The 18,753-nt window shown below is 33.4% G+C and overlaps 1 protein-coding gene across 5 annotated transcripts in view; it reads right to left on the bottom strand.

The window, feature by feature from the left end:
- Positions 1-18,753, bottom strand: part of LOC115214201 (neuronal acetylcholine receptor subunit alpha-10-like) — a 247,720-nt gene that overhangs the window by 72,188 nt on the left and 156,779 nt on the right. For 2 of the 5 annotated variants that reach the window (XM_029783306.2, XM_036501726.1), the window contains exon 2: positions 16,529-16,636. The exons of the other annotated variants lie outside the window; for them this stretch is intronic. In XM_029783306.2, the coding sequence (XP_029639166.1) occupies positions 16,529-16,601 (73 nt within the window). In that variant the 5' untranslated portion in view covers positions 16,602-16,636. The remainder of the gene's footprint in view (positions 1-16,528; positions 16,637-18,753) is intronic. 5 annotated transcript variants of the gene reach the window in all.

The raw sequence follows: 18,753 nt of genomic DNA, 5'->3' as shown, positions 1-18,753 counted from the left end.
TAACTTGTCAGCTATTTAATATAGGGTCACGAACAGCTGGTTATACACCTGCATTTTGAAAATTAGTTATATATCTAATGCGCATTTTCTTTACTCCGCTCATAAAATTATAACTTCCATCAATTTTGTATCCAAACATTGTGCATTTCGGTACAAACAACAATTATATATGAAGAGCACAATTCAGTTGTGGCCGAATTAAATGAACTGATTAATAATCATTTTATCATTTTGTGGTTGATAAAATGTATTTTGTATATTACTCCGAATATCCCAGAGCTAAATACAGCACAATAAATTCCAAATCTCTTCTCGTTTTATACAGTACACTTAACCTCTTTGTGAACTGAAATGCACTATCTTAAATTTATATCCCGGATCAAAAATGCGATAGCTAACTTCAAAACATTTGACTGAGAACTTTCATACTGACTGGGAAGATAAACCTATAGGTAGAGACTCCTGAAGAAAGATTAAATTAAAGGATACTGTGGACAACAGAGCTAAAACATGGAATCAAGCTGATCGCCATGTACTTGGAAAAATACATGGCAGTATCTTATTCCATTTTACATGTTTCCCACAAGTAGGAAATCTACATTAGATTCGAAAGTATATTGTGACATTTACAAAAGCTGTAAGGTTTGAGGAAATCATAAGGAATAACGTCGTTGAATTTAATTCATGCAGAACCGATAGTGTTAGTAGAAGAGCAAACAATGAATTAAAATACAAAACTTTCACCATCTCAACTTAAATATATGGCAAAGTATCAGGCTGAGTAAAATGTAAGCAACGTTTTGAAACATGAAATTCATTACAATATATTTCAACAATGCGGAAATTTTATTCATTAAAGTCAGTACCATTGCAATCAACACATTTTAGCCAACGAGTTAAAAGTTTGTTTATTCCGGTAACATAAAAATCTGAAGTTCTGGAGATGATGAACTTTTTGAACGCACTTTCAGCATGGGTTTGACTTTTGAACGCCTTCTCTCGCAGAACACCATAAATGTGCTTTAAAAAAGTTGTAGTCAGTAGAAGGATATGGTGAATAAGCTGGCTGGGCAAGAACTTCGTAGCCAAGTTCCCTCAACATCTGGAGCGTCATTAGTGAAACGAGTGGTCGAGCATTGCGATGAAGAATGATTGGCCCTCTCCTGTAGACCAGTTTAAGAAGGAAAAGTAGCAGTTTTTCGTTCATTTTGACAATTTCATAGCAGTGTGTTTCTGCATTAATGCTTTTGCTTGCTTTTAAGAAGTTATAGTAGATGAGTCCAGCAGTACACCACCAAACAATCACAGACCTCGGGTTTAGGGAAGGGTTCCAGTACTTCAATTTGGCCCAACAACTGCGAAGAACGTTTTTATTAATGTACAGAATCCTCTTTTTACCGCAAATTACAATACGAGAAATGGATCGGTCTGGTTACGAAGAAGAAGCGACGCGCAAATTTCATATCTACGTATTTTGTGATTTTTATTCAAATCGTGTGGTATACATTTATGGAGCTTTTGCAAATGTCCAATGTATGTGCTGTTTGGCGTATAGATATTTCCTCACAAAGTGACAAATATTTACATACATCAAGGTAACTCGAACAATGTATTTCCTGTATTTGAAATTGCAAACATGTATCTGGTACTATAAAAATCAAAACAATGAATACATTTGTCGGTCGACCTGCGTATTCTAATAAGAAGATTTTTGAGGGGTGTGGGCGGGAAAAAATAATCTTTTTCATGAGAAAATCAATATGCCTAAAGAAAGGTCGCTTAAATTAAGCATAAGTATATGAATAGGAGATCATTGGATCGATCGATCGTTAGATAGATAGATAGATAGATAGATAGATAGATAGATAGATAGATAGATAGACAGACAGACAGATAGATAGATAGACAGACAGACAGACAGATAGATAGATAGATAGATAGAGATAGATAGATAGATAGATAGATAGATAGACAGACAGACAGACAGACAGATAGATAGATAGATAGATAGATAGATAGATAGATAGATAGATAGATAGATAGATAGATAGATAGATAGATAGATAGATAGATAGATAGATAGATAGATAGATAATTGCTCAAAAAGTACTTTGAAAGAATTGTTTTGAAGGAAACGGTCGATAGCCAGAATAATTTATCACATATTTGTACAGATATGTGGAGACGAAAATGTACGCATAATGACGTAAAGGGAATTGAATTGAATCATGCTATGTTTCTGCGTTTTGACGTTCGTACCCTTCTGTTGACGAAGCTTTGTTTTGTCCCTAAAATATTATAACAGTGTAGCAACGCGTAACCCATTAAAATGAGATTTATAGTCTCAGAAAACACAATACAAACGATATTTAACAAAACATCCACTCGGAATATCTAGAATTGTTTTTTCTCTGTTTTGCTGTCCCATTCGAGGTGGGTGGGGGGGATATTTATTCATCAATAACAGAGTTAATCTTGGAGCAATCAATTCGCAGAAATATTGGCACGTAGGAGTACGTCTTCATTGTTGTTCAGCATTTTTCTTTAGTCTATCCTATTTTTCTTGTTAGTATGAGATAAGCTTTGTTTTTCGAAATGGAATTCAATTCCATACAGGAATACCGCTGCTATGGCGAAAATCTAATTTTCACTTTTCGTCTGATCATGTATGATCAGACGAAAGGCTTTTGAATATGAAAAGTTGTTGAAATTATCAATAACTGCTTTCTTAAAATAATTCCTAACAATTAATAGTCACTTTCTACATTCTCTTCTTGTGATGTACAGTTGTTAAACACTAGAGTTCTTATGTAACATGTGATACTTTGTTGGAAGATTTCTAGTATAAAAATCCAATAATTTATGTATGTTGGACTACAAAACCATATGTTATGGATGGCAGCGCAAAGAAGTTATATGATATTTTTGCTATTTAGAACAGTTTTTAAGACATTTTTGAATTCGAAAATATTCTCTTATTATTTAGTAAGCTCTGCCAAATGCACGGTTACTTTGAATTTCCCGAAACATTTATCTTTATCATGCTTATTAATGTTTTCAGTACTCCCCTTTTTATTACGTGATTTCTAGGCTCTACCAAGGGCACACAGGTGCAACATTGGTATGTGTAGTGTTTTGCATTTTTTATTGCACTTAAAGTTTACAATGTGTAGTATATTTCTATATACTGCATATATTTATGGAAAAAATCTATCGGAACGTATTGCTTCCGTAATGCCGGGAATCCCTATATTCCATTTATTCGACTATTGCTCTCTTTCAATCCCTCTCGTTGAAAGATATTTCTGTATTTAGCTTATATTTATCTGCATCATTTTAGCCATTCTCAAGGTATCTATTATAATAAGGAATGTTTCTGTGTTTATTTCCTATATTTTGGCTATCTGATTTTCCCCATTTTTCTTTTAATAATTGGCTAGTTTTACTGTAATTTCTTGTAACAAAAACAGCATATGATCGATCAGAATTGCTAGATTTCGGAAATTTTATTTCTGAATCATTAAAATTTTTTTTAAACTGATTCGGCTTTCCATGGACATCTCTCAACAGGTTTATTTTGTGTGCGTGTGTGTGTGTGTGTGTGTGTGTGTGTGTGTGTGTTGTGTGTGTGTGTTGTGTGTGTGTGTGTGTGTGTGTGTGGTGTGTGTGTGTGTGTGTGTTTGGTGTGTGTGTGTGGTGTGTGTGTGTGTGTGTGTGTGTGTGTTTGTGTGTGTGTGTGTGTGTGCGTGTGTGTGTGTGTGTTACATGACGTATTTCCTTTGTAATATTTAGTTGCAAGAATGCGACGAGCTCGCAGAGTTGTTAGCACGCCAGGAAAAATGTCGTGAAAATTGTATTTTTTCCGTCTTAAAGTTCTGAGTTCAAATTTAACTAAAATAGAATTTACTATCTTCAAAATGCAAGAACGCTTTAAGTGATGCTAGCAGAGGGCTTCATCTTCGGGGAATAATAATCGAAAAGTACGATAATTGAGAATATAAAGCGAAGAAGAAAGTTCCTATCAATTAACACTTACACATTCTTTTGTTAAATAGATTTATTGTTCGATGATTCTACTATTGTAATATATGTTTCTTTTTTTTTCTGATGTCGAATAGGTTTGTCTTTGTATTCCTTTCACTTGACTAGGAGTACATATTGTTGTGAATTCATTTCTAATAGGCATACTAAACGAAAGGAAGATCTGATTCATCCTCCACCTCCGGTACTTGCGAAGAATAAGATCATGGCAGTCTAGGCAAAATACCTTGTTTGATCAATAAAACGCCAACGACTATGACAGCAACGCCGACTACAATGAATATGTTGACAACACCATGAACAATCGTGTGATCTATAATAACGATACAAAGCAACAGCTCTACTAAAGAACAGCTGCATGTGCTTCCGTTTGTGGTTTTACATAATATGGTATAGTATGTAAGTTTCAGTTTATACGAAGTGAGCTTTAATACAACTGTAATATCATTTACAAGCTGCCACCATTCACCTTACAAGGAATTGTATTTAAATTGGATCTGAGTGTACTTAAATGAAATGTTTACAATGTCATCCCAATTTCTCGGCGACAATAGGAATGTAAACATTAAAAGCAGAATGAAATTGCCTTTGCTATTCATCGACATGTTATGATTGTAAGACATGTGAATACGTAAAAGTAAATATAAAGATACAGCTAAATAGAATATTAGAGTTCAAAATCTTCATAAGTGTAACACTGTGCCAATTTAAATTGTGTTTTGTTCTATTTTCTACAGTTACGTAATTATATTCAGCCTGATTATGTTTGTAGCTTGTTTTAAAATTTCTGAGGTACTCGTGGCAATAATTTTAATGTAGTAAATAAAATTCAGAAGGTAATCTTTATCGAAATAAGTACATTTCAATTTGAATGAGATGATTTTATTGAAGTTAAAAAACTTGTGATTTTCCTTTTCTTTATGGTGGGTGCTTCTTTACGCAAATACACTCAAACACAGACACAGACATACGCATATATATATACACACACATATGTGTGAGTATGTGTATGAGTGTGTGTGATGTACATGAAAATATTGAGACCCCCTTCGGTCAAGACTGGCCGTGGGATTTCACCTAGAAAGTTACCCTCCCAGGCATAGAAATCCGGGCAAGGTTGTTTATGGAAGACCAGAAGTCACCCATGCATACCGGCCTCCTCTCTCCACGCCGCTAGTGTTATTCAAGGGAAAGGCAACAACAGATACAGCTAGGCACCTGTGACGTCGCAACTCATTTCTACAGCTGAGTGAACTAGAGCAACGTGATTCGAACTCACAGCCTCATGATCATAAGCTCGACGCTCTAACCACTGAGCCATGCGCCTTCACTACATGAAGTTATAGATATTATTAGCTTAAAGTGACCCGCTCTACGCGCGGGTGAAGTTGTCGTTGATACTTTCTGTTTCTTATCGCCACATTCTCCCTCTTTGTTTCTCTCTCGTTTCTCATTTTCCCATTCTCTTCCTTTCTCTCGGACTCTCCCTCGCTTTCTGTTACTCTTTCTCTTTATCTATCTCTCTGTCATTTATAAAAAATTAGATTTCCGCGTTTAAATTACAAATCTGCTTCCACTTTACCATGTTGAAAATTTGATTGAAATCGGGCAAAAGGTGTCCGATGTAGACCTCCAAGTGTCCCCCAAGATCAATAAAATCCCAGTTTTCACGCCAAAGCAACTACTGTAGCGCCCCAAAACATCTCTCAATCAATTTCCCACCTGAAGTTACCTCCTCCTGTAAATCTTAAGCCCCTTCCAGCCCCATTTAGATCCCTTTTTACGTAAAAATCCAATTTGTATTAACGTTCGCCTTCTTCATTTTATAGATTAGACTGATATACTGGGCCTTGCTCGGGACTAAATTAGTTTATTATTGTTTTACTTGTTTCGGCATCATAACCTGATTTCATTCGGGTCTACGTTTGCCACATTTTAAAAGATGAGGAATTTGGGCTTAGTGGCGATGCCTTTCAATTGAGCAAACTCAAAGTTACCATGCAATCACGCTAGCACTTTTAATATAGGTATGCATAGTTTCAGCTGAAACCGATCACATATGCACACATTATGTATATATATACATACGCATTGAATATGTACATATATACGCATTATATATACATGTCTACACACACACATATATATATATATCTACACAAACATATACAAATATATATACTTTATATATATATATGTATAAATATATACTTTATATATATATATGTATATATATATATATATATATATATATATATATATATAATATATATATATATATATATAAACATGTATATCTATACACACACATTATATATATTTATTATATACACACATATGTATATAATTTAACACAATATATCTGATTAAGAATATCTGTTATTATTGTGCGAGGAGGTGGGCGATAATAATTCGCTGTTCTAAAAGACGGGAATATTTAAACTGTTGCTACTGTCATGCTTTCTGTCTATAGATAGAGACAGAAGTAGAGTGAGAATGGTGGTGGAAGAAAGAGTGACAGAGAGACGGCGAAGCTATCAAACGTCGCTATAGAGAGAAAGTGATGGGAAGGGAGGAAAGAGAGAGAGACGGAGGAAGACAGAAACGACAAACACTTGTCAAAGTGTGGATTCTTTGCCCTAGTAACGACAGCTTTTGAGATAGGGATTTCTAACCTAGCGCACTCACATCTGCGCCTCTTTTTACATGTCCCTGTAAATTTTGGAGCAAACCCGACGGGATCTAGTAACCCGTTCCAATGCCAAAACCAAACAAACAAACATACTTTTCGCATTTCAGATATATAGATATTGATTAAGATGATGTTAATATCCAGCAAGAATAAAACGCCATATAAGTAGAATCATAAATATATAAAGCAGGTGTACACGAAGTACGATTATTGCTAGAAATAGTAACCGGTAAGTTTACGGCACTATGTAGAGCTGAATATTTACAGGCAGAGATATGTGCAAGCGGTAAATATAGGAAAATTCTCTCTTACGTCTACGGAGACCGTTAGAGGAATAAAGGATAACTCAATACTGCAGTTTCAAACCTTTCAGATTACTTGCGTGAGCGCGAATCTGATTGGTCGCCCTCAGTTGAGTCTACCATGAACGACCAAATTTTAAAATATTCACTATTCACTGTTTACTCTACGGATAGCCCCAGTCATAATCAGAAGCAAGATAATGAAACAATATGCATGAAAATATATGATTAAACTAAACATAATAATCAGGAAGAATGAGGCACAAGATTGGTAGAATTATATATATATATATATATATATATATATATATATATATATATATATATATATATATAATATATATATATATACATATATATATATATCACTTTGACCCTTAATGGCATAAAGGATATGTTCAAAGGAAGGTTGGTCAGGACCACATATATATATATATATATATATATATATATATATATCACCCAAAATTTCCGCCCTGTTTTGCCCTCATACCCTCATATCTTAAAATGTTTCTAGACACGAAAATAAGGACACGACTACCAAGGCTAGGGTATATTTCATCGTTGGTTTGTTCCTTTATAGCTATATAGTGGTAAAAGACGAATGCATTCTGTTTGTTGCTGGTTCTACATATACCTAACATTTAAGTTTACCAGGTGTGTGATATGCAATTTTATTTGACACTTATAAGAGACTTGACAAGATATATCTTCAACAAACTGTATCTATGAGTATCACTGTGTATGATAAAGAACATTATCACAGAACTAGAAAATAGTTATGTTAGAAGTAAAGGCCATTTTCTGCTGTCATAGTTCAACATTTCTCGGGGTACCAGCTAGCAAAATGTAAAAGGCGTTGCCCCGATGGATAGCGAGGGAGATGCACTGGAACAGTTACTCGGACTCACGGGCCTCGCACTTCCGGACAGAAATCTCTGCCCTGATAGTAGTGAGCAGGGATATGGTCCGTGGGCCAAGAACGCTGGAGGTCTCAACTGCCACAGGTTCGACCATATACATGTTCACAGGTTTTGTCAGGAGGAATAGCCCAGTATTCAGCCTTCTAATTTTCTAATGGATAGTACTGATGATCATATAAAAGTGTGTAACTGATGCGTATGATGTGTTTCTGTGGCTTTCTGAGCTCATCTATTTAAGATGTATAGTAATACACGCTCATAAATTTTGTCAACAATGCAAACAAATTCAGACATATACATACACATGTTTATATAACCAATCGGTTAGTAACCCAAAAGCACATTAGTTTCCAAGGCTGATTTACTATACTACGGTGGGTAAAATAATAAGTTGGTATAATATCTTAATACATGAATTAGTTTCTTAAATCCATTAACTATACTTTCTCTATAATCATATGAATCTTCAATTTGTTATAGAAATGTTGGCCGAACGCCTATTTTCCTGCCTAATCTTCAATTTATGTCCGTAATAAAATGGAGTGATTTTGTACTGTATTTCTATAAAATAGAAATTCTGAAAAATGTATTCTGTATAACTTTCGAATATTTCTGTAAAAGAATTTAAGACAATTTCACTGGAAAATATTTAGCTTTTCAAAAAAGGATTGATTACGCTGATTCAAGAACAAGAAATCAAGGTTTAATGAACGAAATACCGATATTTCTGTATCGCCTGGACAGATATGCTTTACTTTGATAAACGATACTAAAATCCCAACAGAAATATGTGATATTAATCGCTACTATATATGTAACTGAAAATAAAATTACAAAATATTCCACATGAACATTGCATAAAACAAGCATAGATTTAACGATATTCAAAGAACAATAATAGATTACTTACCTTCAGCTGTAAGGAAAAGAATTCATACAAAAGTGAATTACAGTGAAATGCATTGTAGACAAGTTCTTATTTCATATACTTCAAGCTTTAAACGGTAAATAAGTAACAAATGTAATAAGAGAGAGAAACATGCCTTTAAATATTACAAACATCAGCACGATATACACCATTACAATCAACATCACCTGATTATTTAGCATTCAAGGATAATAAGGAACTAAAAAATAATGAACGCACAGAGACACACACACACATACACGCGCACATATACATACATATATACAAATATACATACATACATACATATATATATATATTATATATATATATATATATATATATATATATATATATATATATATATATATATGTATATATATTATATATATATATATATATATATATATATATATATATATATATATTATATATATATATATATATATATACCGTTTTTACCAATATATATATATATATATATATGATATATATATAATATATATATATATATATATATATATAATTTTGCAGCAAAGAATATAAATGGTAACGAAAAGCCCTAGCAAGGATTTCTGAAAAGTAACTTTACTTCTGCTAAGGTAAGCAATTGCAATTTTACAGAACCACTCCTACGTAGACTTTTCTCACTATACATACATACATACATGCATATATATATATATATATATATATATATATATATATATATATATATATAATATATATATATATATATATATTATATATATATAATATATATATATATACACATATATATATATATATATATATATATATATATACACATATATATATATGCATGTGTGTATGAGTGTGTGCGCATGTAAACGCATCCATATATACACACACATTTACGCACACATACACACAGACACACACACACATACACACGCACACACATACACACACACGCACACGCAAACGCACATATATATAACCACTTGTCATTGTTAGGATTACGGCCCTTTCAAGACCTTCAGCATGGAATAATAATTTCAGAGTATAATGAATTATGTTTAAATATCTGCACCATTATGAAATATATGCTTAATGCAATATAGTTTTATGATCACAAATCATAAAGATAAAGAAGACTAGGTCATCAGATCGCCAGAAGAGTATAGTTACGCCAATGCTTTAACTCTGAAGTTTCCTATACATATATATGCGGGTATGTAGAGGATTCTTCTTGAAACTGTTGTCAACATATGGAAGTTGTAGACGGATATAATTTTCTTTATTCGTATGTATGGCGTTTATACCTTAGAGTCCAGGGACACTTCCAGCGTTAGTGATAGAATTTTAGTGCTAAGGAAAGTGGTATATACAACAGTTCGACGTCTATCTACATTTAAGATTTTTTTTTATTTGACGTAAATGTTGAAAACTAACAAAATATTTCCAGTTATATTTCTCATTATTATTAGCAACAATGCTAAATATATTTGTTTGGCTTTCATTGCCCCAAAAGCAGTCGTTTATTGTGTCATATAAGAATGAGATATCAGCATAGCATGCACAAATATTTAAAAGTGCTCACTTCCACATATAAATACACAAAAGACTATACACACATGCCCACATACATACATATATACTTACATACATACATATACGTGTACACTCAGAAGCACGCCCATATTTATTTCTATATAACAGTAATCAACACAGTAAACATAGCATATGCATATATATATATATATATATAATATTATATATATATATATATATATATAAATGCGTAAACAAAAGAAAGCATAACCGCGCACAACGAAACAATTTTGCAAACAAAATGACAATGACATATGAAAAAGATTGACAAGATCTACAAAACAGGCGTTCTACAAGATATAATTTATAAGGCAATCCATACGTGAACATGCATCCTCTTTTTTCCATAACAAGAATATACAAGATGCAACTGAAGATTAAGTTTATGAAAATGAGGATTTTATGATCACTATCCGGTTGATGTTCTTGTTTTTTGGTCCATATGAAATTCGAGAGTAACTGTCCATTTTGTAGTATATCCATCGTTAGGCGGATTTTACATAGACAAAGCACCTCCTTCTTGTATATATGCCTGTACGTACGTGTGTATAGATATATGTATGTGTGTTTATGTAAGTACGGATGTGCACATACATGCGTCTTTCCTTGTTGCGTCAAATTATTATCCATATGGAGACAGAAAAGTTCATAAGCCGAATATGAAGGAGTAATACTACAGCTGTAAAATCTTCAAGCATAACTAGTAGCGACTTCACTTGAAAATCGGCAAAAGGTGGTCTTGTGATGTTACCTATTATCTGCAGAAAAAAGCTTTAGCCCCATCGACATTCATTCTGACTCGGTTTCTACACTAAGAGACGACGCACCAGCTTAATCAGCAGTGCAAAACTGGGCAGATGAATTTAGGAGGGGAAGGGAGAGTCTTGAACATGATCCAACGTCTGGACATCCTGCTGCTGCCACCACCGAAGGAGAACATTGACCGTGTTCATTACATGCTGATGGATGACAGGGGATGGACGATAGATCAAACAAGTTATGTTTTTAGACTCGTAAGACAATTGAGAATATTCTGGTCAATGAACATGACATGACAAAGGTTTGTGCTGCGTGAGTGCCATGTCTTCGGACACCTGATCAATAGCGCACCAGGCTGATCACACAACGGGAAAATCTTACATTGTTTGACGCAGATTCATCTGCTATGTTTGCACGTTTTCAAACCCAGGATGAGTGTTGGCTTCCTGACTTTCAGTCAGAGCCGAGATAACCCATGCAGTAGAATCACCCCTCCTCACATACTCCAAAGAGGGCCTAGGTCATTTCATATTTAGGGTAAGTGACAGCCTCAGTTTTCTGGAATGCAAAAGGCATTGCTTTTACTGACTCTCTTCAAAGGAGCTAGCCCATCAATTATTATGCTAGCTTGCTCAGGTAGTTATGGAAGGCTATCAAGACCAAACGCCCAGAAAAACTGACGAAAGAGGTTTGATTCATCAGGACAATGCTTTAGCACACAAGTCCTTGGTTTGAATGGCTGGTATGCGTAACTGTGGTGTTGAACTAGTTGATCAGCTTCCATATTCTCCTGAGTTGGTCCCATTTGTCTATCATCTGATCCCAGCATTAAAAACAAATTGGCTGAAAACAATATCGCAGTGCTGATGACGACATAACCAACAGAATGAAAGCTTCTTCATCAAGCACTGCAACACCGATGAAAGAAGTGTGTGGACCGGAGGGGGACTACGTTGAAAAATATATTTCATTTGGTCACATTCCATGAGAATTTTGGTCAGCCTATATATATATGTGTGTGCGCGCATATATATATATATATATATATATACATTTATGCATATAAATGTGTTTTTATATTCATATGGGTTTGTATGCCCGAATGTGTATTTATATGCATGTCTGAGCCTTTATCTGATTGTAAATGCAGTTGCTCCACAATAAAATATTTGCCCAGAGTTGCAATTATTAGATATGCCTTGCTGAGAATACAATGCATCAAGACAAAGATATTTCGTACTCTATTAATAACAAATGCACATTCAGTTGATTTATGCTTAAATGTTAATATGACTTCGATATTATATGTAAGGCTATGTGTAATGGTATTCTAACATCTATGTAGTTATAATCGATGTTTGGCCACCTACAGCTTCACATTCCAAAACACGTCAGGTATACAGACGTGCAAAAATACTATACTCATAATGTAATATTTCTACTCATATTGTCTAAATATACTTCCGTGTAGATCAATCGCAAACTGTTCTTAGATTACAAAAATGTGTATGTTATAGTTTATAATTTGATACTAGTGTTATTGAGAAAGATGTGATTAACTGCAGCTGAATAAATGTACTGACTTCTTTAGTTTCACTACAGGGAATGCACCATAAGTTTTAAGAGTTTAGGGACAAGAGTTGTGGTTTTGTGTGCGATGATAATATGCGAGATTTGTTATATCATCATCTTTCCTTGGGGTCATTTTGAAGCAATATTTGTTATCATATATTTCTTTAGATAACCTTATATAAGTATATATGTGAATATTTTTATGCATGAGGATGAACTTGCACTTATGTATGTGTGTACGTATATTTGTGTGTGTATATATATATATATATATATATATATATAGAATATATATATGTATATGCATGTATACATATATATATATTATATATAATAATATATAATATATATATATGTTTATATATATCCTCTATGTCTGCGAAACGTGGGTTACATATCGATACCACCTTAAACATCTGGAAAGTTTCCATCAGATGTGTCTCAGACGGATCTGTGGCATTAAGTGGAAGGACCGCATCTGTGATCTTGAAATATTGGAAGGCTCTCGGTTTGAAAGTATAGACGCTCTTGTGTTAAAGCAAAGGCTCAGATGGAGTGGTCATCTTGTCAGGATGAAGGATTCAAGGATCCCAAAACAACTCTTTTATGGATAGTTATCTAAAGGAGAACGACCTCCACATAAACCAAAAAAGAGGTATAAGGACTTGCTTAAGGCTTCTTTAAGAGATGCTTGCGTCTCTCCTAACACATGGGAAAGCATAGCTATTGATCGTAGCAGGTGGAGAAGGATTGTGCACGAGGGGACAGTCACTTGTGAGAAATCTCGAGATGCACATGAGAAAGTAAGGAGGGATGTCACGAAGAGCTTCGCTGTTACACACCATACTAATCATATCTGTCGGGCATGCGGAAGTGACTGTAATTCAGCAGGAGGACATAAACGACATGCAAGATACATGAAGCCCAGTTACAACTACAGCCGGCTATTACCGGTAAGGTTTTAGTTGCCAATCTGTACAAGAGATTGTAGATTTTGGCTGGGCTAAAAAGTCACATTCGATCACAGCACAGTAGTAACAGTTAAGCTTCGTGTAATGGCCATACTCGATAACTGGGCAGCCATAATAATATATATATATATTATATATATAATATATATATATATATATATATATGCATGCATGAATATATGTATATATGTACATCTAGACGCATGTATATATAAGCACACAAGTATACACGCATAACATGGATTTATTCCACTTTATTTAACTTTCGTATGTACTATTGTATTTTATTTTGTTTTATTTCTTCTTTATTTACTATCCATTTATTCTATTTTTACTTTTATATTCATTTTAGTTTCTTTACTTTATTTCTGCTCATATATAAAGCAACTATATACTTAAAGGAGTAAATTGGAAAGTACAAATAAATATTGATGTACATATTGACATACATACTTCTTTCGTGTAGGTGTGTATGTGTGTGTGAGTGTGTATGTATATATATATATATAATATAAATAAATATATTTAAGAGAGACATTTCATGTTTGTTTCTCTCTTATGAGGTTTTACGCTAACTACTTTATAATTCTTACAAAGATTTTATCCTATTCTTAAATTATATAATTATATATAATATATAATATATATATATATATATATATATATATATATATATATGTATATATATATGTATATATATATACATATATACATGACTAGCAAGGTGAAGCGGCTGACCTCCCATGTTCGAAGGTTGTAATGGACGCAGGTTCGTGTGTCATATAGCTATCTGAGGCGGTGGCCTCTTGGAGCTACTCAGCGACAGCTTTAGTCTTATATTTAGACTGCCATATTAGTATGGCGATAACTATTAATTCTACAAGAATCCAAACGATATGACTGAGCATTCGACGTTATAGTTCGGAAACGAACGTTTTAATGACATGATTATATATTCATACTTATACATATATATTATTACAATATATATATATGTGTGTGTGTGTGTGTGTAACAATATAACATATATATATATCATACATATATACGTATATATATATATATATATATATATATATTAATATATTATATATATATATAATCTATAATATATATATATATATATATATATATATACATATATATATATATATATTATTTATATATATATGCATCTAAGCATAGATATATGCACACATACACACATACTCACGTTATATTTACGTGTACTGGTGCGTGTGTATTTGTGTGCGTCTGTACGTGTGCGTACAAAGTTAGCCTGAATTTTCACCTATCGGTATATATTAAATTAGACTTGTAAACGTTTGTTGCATTTGTCTGGTTTCGCATCTCTGGTGTGTTTAAACCAATTTACGGAATCTATCTAATGTTGACACTATTATTTACAGTATTTATTTGTTTTTCTTTTTTAAAATTCTGTTATAATCGGAAATGTCAAAAGTTGGTATGGCATGAAGAAGCTACTTATCAGACCTACTTGATATAGCATGGTATGGCATGATAGTTGGTATGGCATGAAGAAAGTACTTATCAAAAACTACTTGAAGAAACTACTTATCAACTACTTGTCTTGTAAATGTGTGGAATTTAGTATTTATTATCGTTGAGCAAAAATATATAACTTAATTCATCGAATTGTGTTAAACTTGGCAATAAACTGCAAATATAGTATTGAACTCCTATTTTAAATACTGCTGTCAATACATTTTAGATAGCATTGTTTGAAAAATATCCGTTGAATGTAATCGTGAAATGTATTGGTAGCATTCGTTTAATATTTTTCTTATCAATATTCTGTTAATTTAATACTTAAAATAAGTAATGGGATTGTACTTGTTTATGTTGTCTTTCTCAATTCTCTTTCGTGACTTTTATATTCAAACACACTGTTTTTTTATCAAACATTATTTTGCTTTTAATCCATGTTCCTAATGGGTTATGTAGGCTACTTTAATTTTGTAATTGCTTAAATGCAAATTAATTGCTTTTCTATTATACATTTACGGTACCCCTTTAATTTTTGAAATGTTGTAGTTAAATATCAAATTTTTTATATGATTTCAAATCACTGATATGCATCGAAGAGTAGTTCATTTTCAAGTAGTAATACTGGATTTGAAATATATATGCTTGGTCTTAGCATCTCTCATAAATAACGCATCAGCCTCAACCAGACATATACACACATGACCTAATTTTTTCTTGCATTTATAAAAGCTGTATTGAATAACATAAATCAACATCGCTTTTGCGTTACTCAATTATCTCTTTATTTAGAGATAATTCGGCAAGTTTGGCATGCACATATACTTCAGAGTGGTTGATCAAAACTTTTCTAAAGTTGTTTACACATTTAAATAATAAGAATTACTTTTATATTCATGGATTTAACTACTAATATTAATTGAAATAATATTTGTTTGTTTCTATACAATGGGGTACATTGCATTTTACTCCTTAAGAATACGAATACGGACATTTTAATCATTGAATCGGGTTTTGTTTTCTTTTTTCTCAGATACATATTCGAACACTCAAAAGAATATGAATTCGAAAGATAACAAAAAATGTTCACTAAAAAGTATACAGATAGTTTGTATGAATATAGATAAATTATATATATAAAGGCATACAAATAAAGTATAAAATAAAAATAAAGACATTTACAATACCTACGTTGATGCACAGTCTATGTTTATTTTCTTACGGATGCACAAGCATTCTAGTATAGAGTAATATACCCATTCACATTTTAAAAACCTTACCTTGGGCACCATACTGCCAGAACAAAACTAGCAAGGCCAGAAGCAGCATTTGTTCCATATAATCTCGCTTCATTCTTTTACGTCACTTATTAGAAGCAACAAGAGAGCCTATCAATTAAGATATATGAAGCAAGAAGTGTCAGATGTAGTAAAAGACAAAGAGAAAAGACGTTTTGGTGGGATGGAGATGCACCAATGTAGTACAATAATACATGAAATTCATATAACATAATTGAAGAAACAGATAAGACAACTTCAAAATATAGAATACATATAATGTTGTATGTGCCATATATTATTAATGGAGATCTGTACATGTATGTATTTAAATCTAATATCCATTTATGCATTTAACAATACGTGTATGTAAGCAACAAGAGCACATTTGAGTATGGCATAAATAAGTTATATACGGATTGCATATGTATAAATTTCAGAATGTAGGCATTCATTCATATAATGGATGACGTAGTAATTATTAACATGCAGCATCAAAACTTTAATTGTTCGAAAATTAATTATCAACTTCCTATTTAAAAACAACTACTTTCACAAACCATTTTCTAAAAGTATCGTTGATGCAAGTTGAATATGCTCCATAGCTCAGCTGTGGGATCGATATCCGTATGCAACAAGTAACACCTTACTGTTATTTTCTAAACGTCTCTGTATGGTCTATTGAGATATTTTAACGGTCCAGTCTCTCATACAATGGACCAATGAAACGATGACAGAGATGAAAAAGAACATTTTATGCAACAACTTTTACGAACACCAATGAAAAAGAGACCCATTTACAAAACAAGGATTCACCTTCCATTTTATAAAACAAATTGCACGAAAAGACATAAGAAGAAACACTTATATCCCAACAATCGTAGTTTCAATCGAGTAGCGTGTAAATATAATGCAAAAAAGAGCACTCAGAGAGCGCAACCATCCACCAATGTTTCTTTATTTTGACCCCACGGCTACAACACAGAGGGGGCACTACAAAGACAGACACAACACCACAGTGGAGACAAGAACATAAAACGAATGAAAATGAGATGTTATATAAAAATGAGAAATGAAATGCCTGCACGGTCCCCACTCCCATGCAGTATCATTTGAACGTTTATATAAACTATTTACAATCGATCTATTACCGTATTGTTTTTTTCTTTAATCTCATTTTATCCTCTTTTTTTAAAGTAAAACAATTTTACCTTTTTTCCTTCTTTCTTCAACAACACAATTTTACTTACTTTTTCCTTTTTAATATCTCATAAAAGGTTCTAAATCTTTTAGCTTCATTACAGGTGGCAATTCATCGAAATCCACCATCACTCCTGGCGGGTCAATCCCTTCTCCAGACATGTCTTTTAGTCTGTTGTAGGTGTCCTTGCCATCCACGATGGCCTTCACAATCTCGGAATACACATCCGTGGGCAACTTTACTCTTATAATATGTTTAAACTTTAATACTTTCTTTTCAGTTTCTTTGCTTTTTGCGTACGTCACAATATCCCATCGAAAGTTTCATTTTCTTATTAGTTTCCTCTTTTCCTGCTCCGCTCCTGGAACCTTCTTCTTTTCTTCCAACACTCTGAACAGTCTCTCCACTTGCGTTTCTAAATTTTCTTCCTCCATTGGAACAACCACTGTCTTCACCAATGTCTCTTCCTTATGCAACTCCTCCTTGATCACTTCAAGTTCCTTTTCGCTCATTTTATCCACCGCCATTTCGTATTCTTTCTTTCTGGTCTCCTCCTTTCCCATCTCTTCTTTCTACTTTTTTCTGCTGCTCTGGCGGAGAGCTCATTCTCCCACCTCCATTTCCTTTTTTGAAAAACGTGAACCCCTCCTCTGTTGCTTTCGCCTTTATCTCGACCTGTACCACCTGGTCCGTGCTCGCCCGCCTCTCCGTCTGCTTTATCTGTTGTTCCCTTTGAGAGCACCTCGCCTTTATGTGGTCCTTTTCCCCACATTTATATCATATAGGCGGCCTGTCTGCCACCTTCACTCTTAATCTTACGTCATCGGGCATTAGTATCTCTTCGACAATTCTGTTTATGTCTTCCACTGTTGCTTGAGCGGTCAACTCTGTTCCATATCCCCAGTAGTTAAATCTTTGGGTTCTTGTGGCCTTCAGTTTCTTGGCCTCCTCATTCATGTCATACATTATGGCTGTCATTAGCCATGCTTCTTTCAGCTCTGGGAGCACTTTGCCATCTCGCACCTGG

The sequence above is a fragment of the Octopus sinensis genome, linkage group LG1 (genome assembly GCF_006345805.1).
Source record: "Octopus sinensis linkage group LG1, ASM634580v1, whole genome shotgun sequence".
Classification (NCBI taxonomy): domain Eukaryota; kingdom Metazoa; phylum Mollusca; class Cephalopoda; order Octopoda; family Octopodidae; genus Octopus; species Octopus sinensis.
This window is presented reverse-complemented; position numbering and strand designations above follow the sequence as displayed.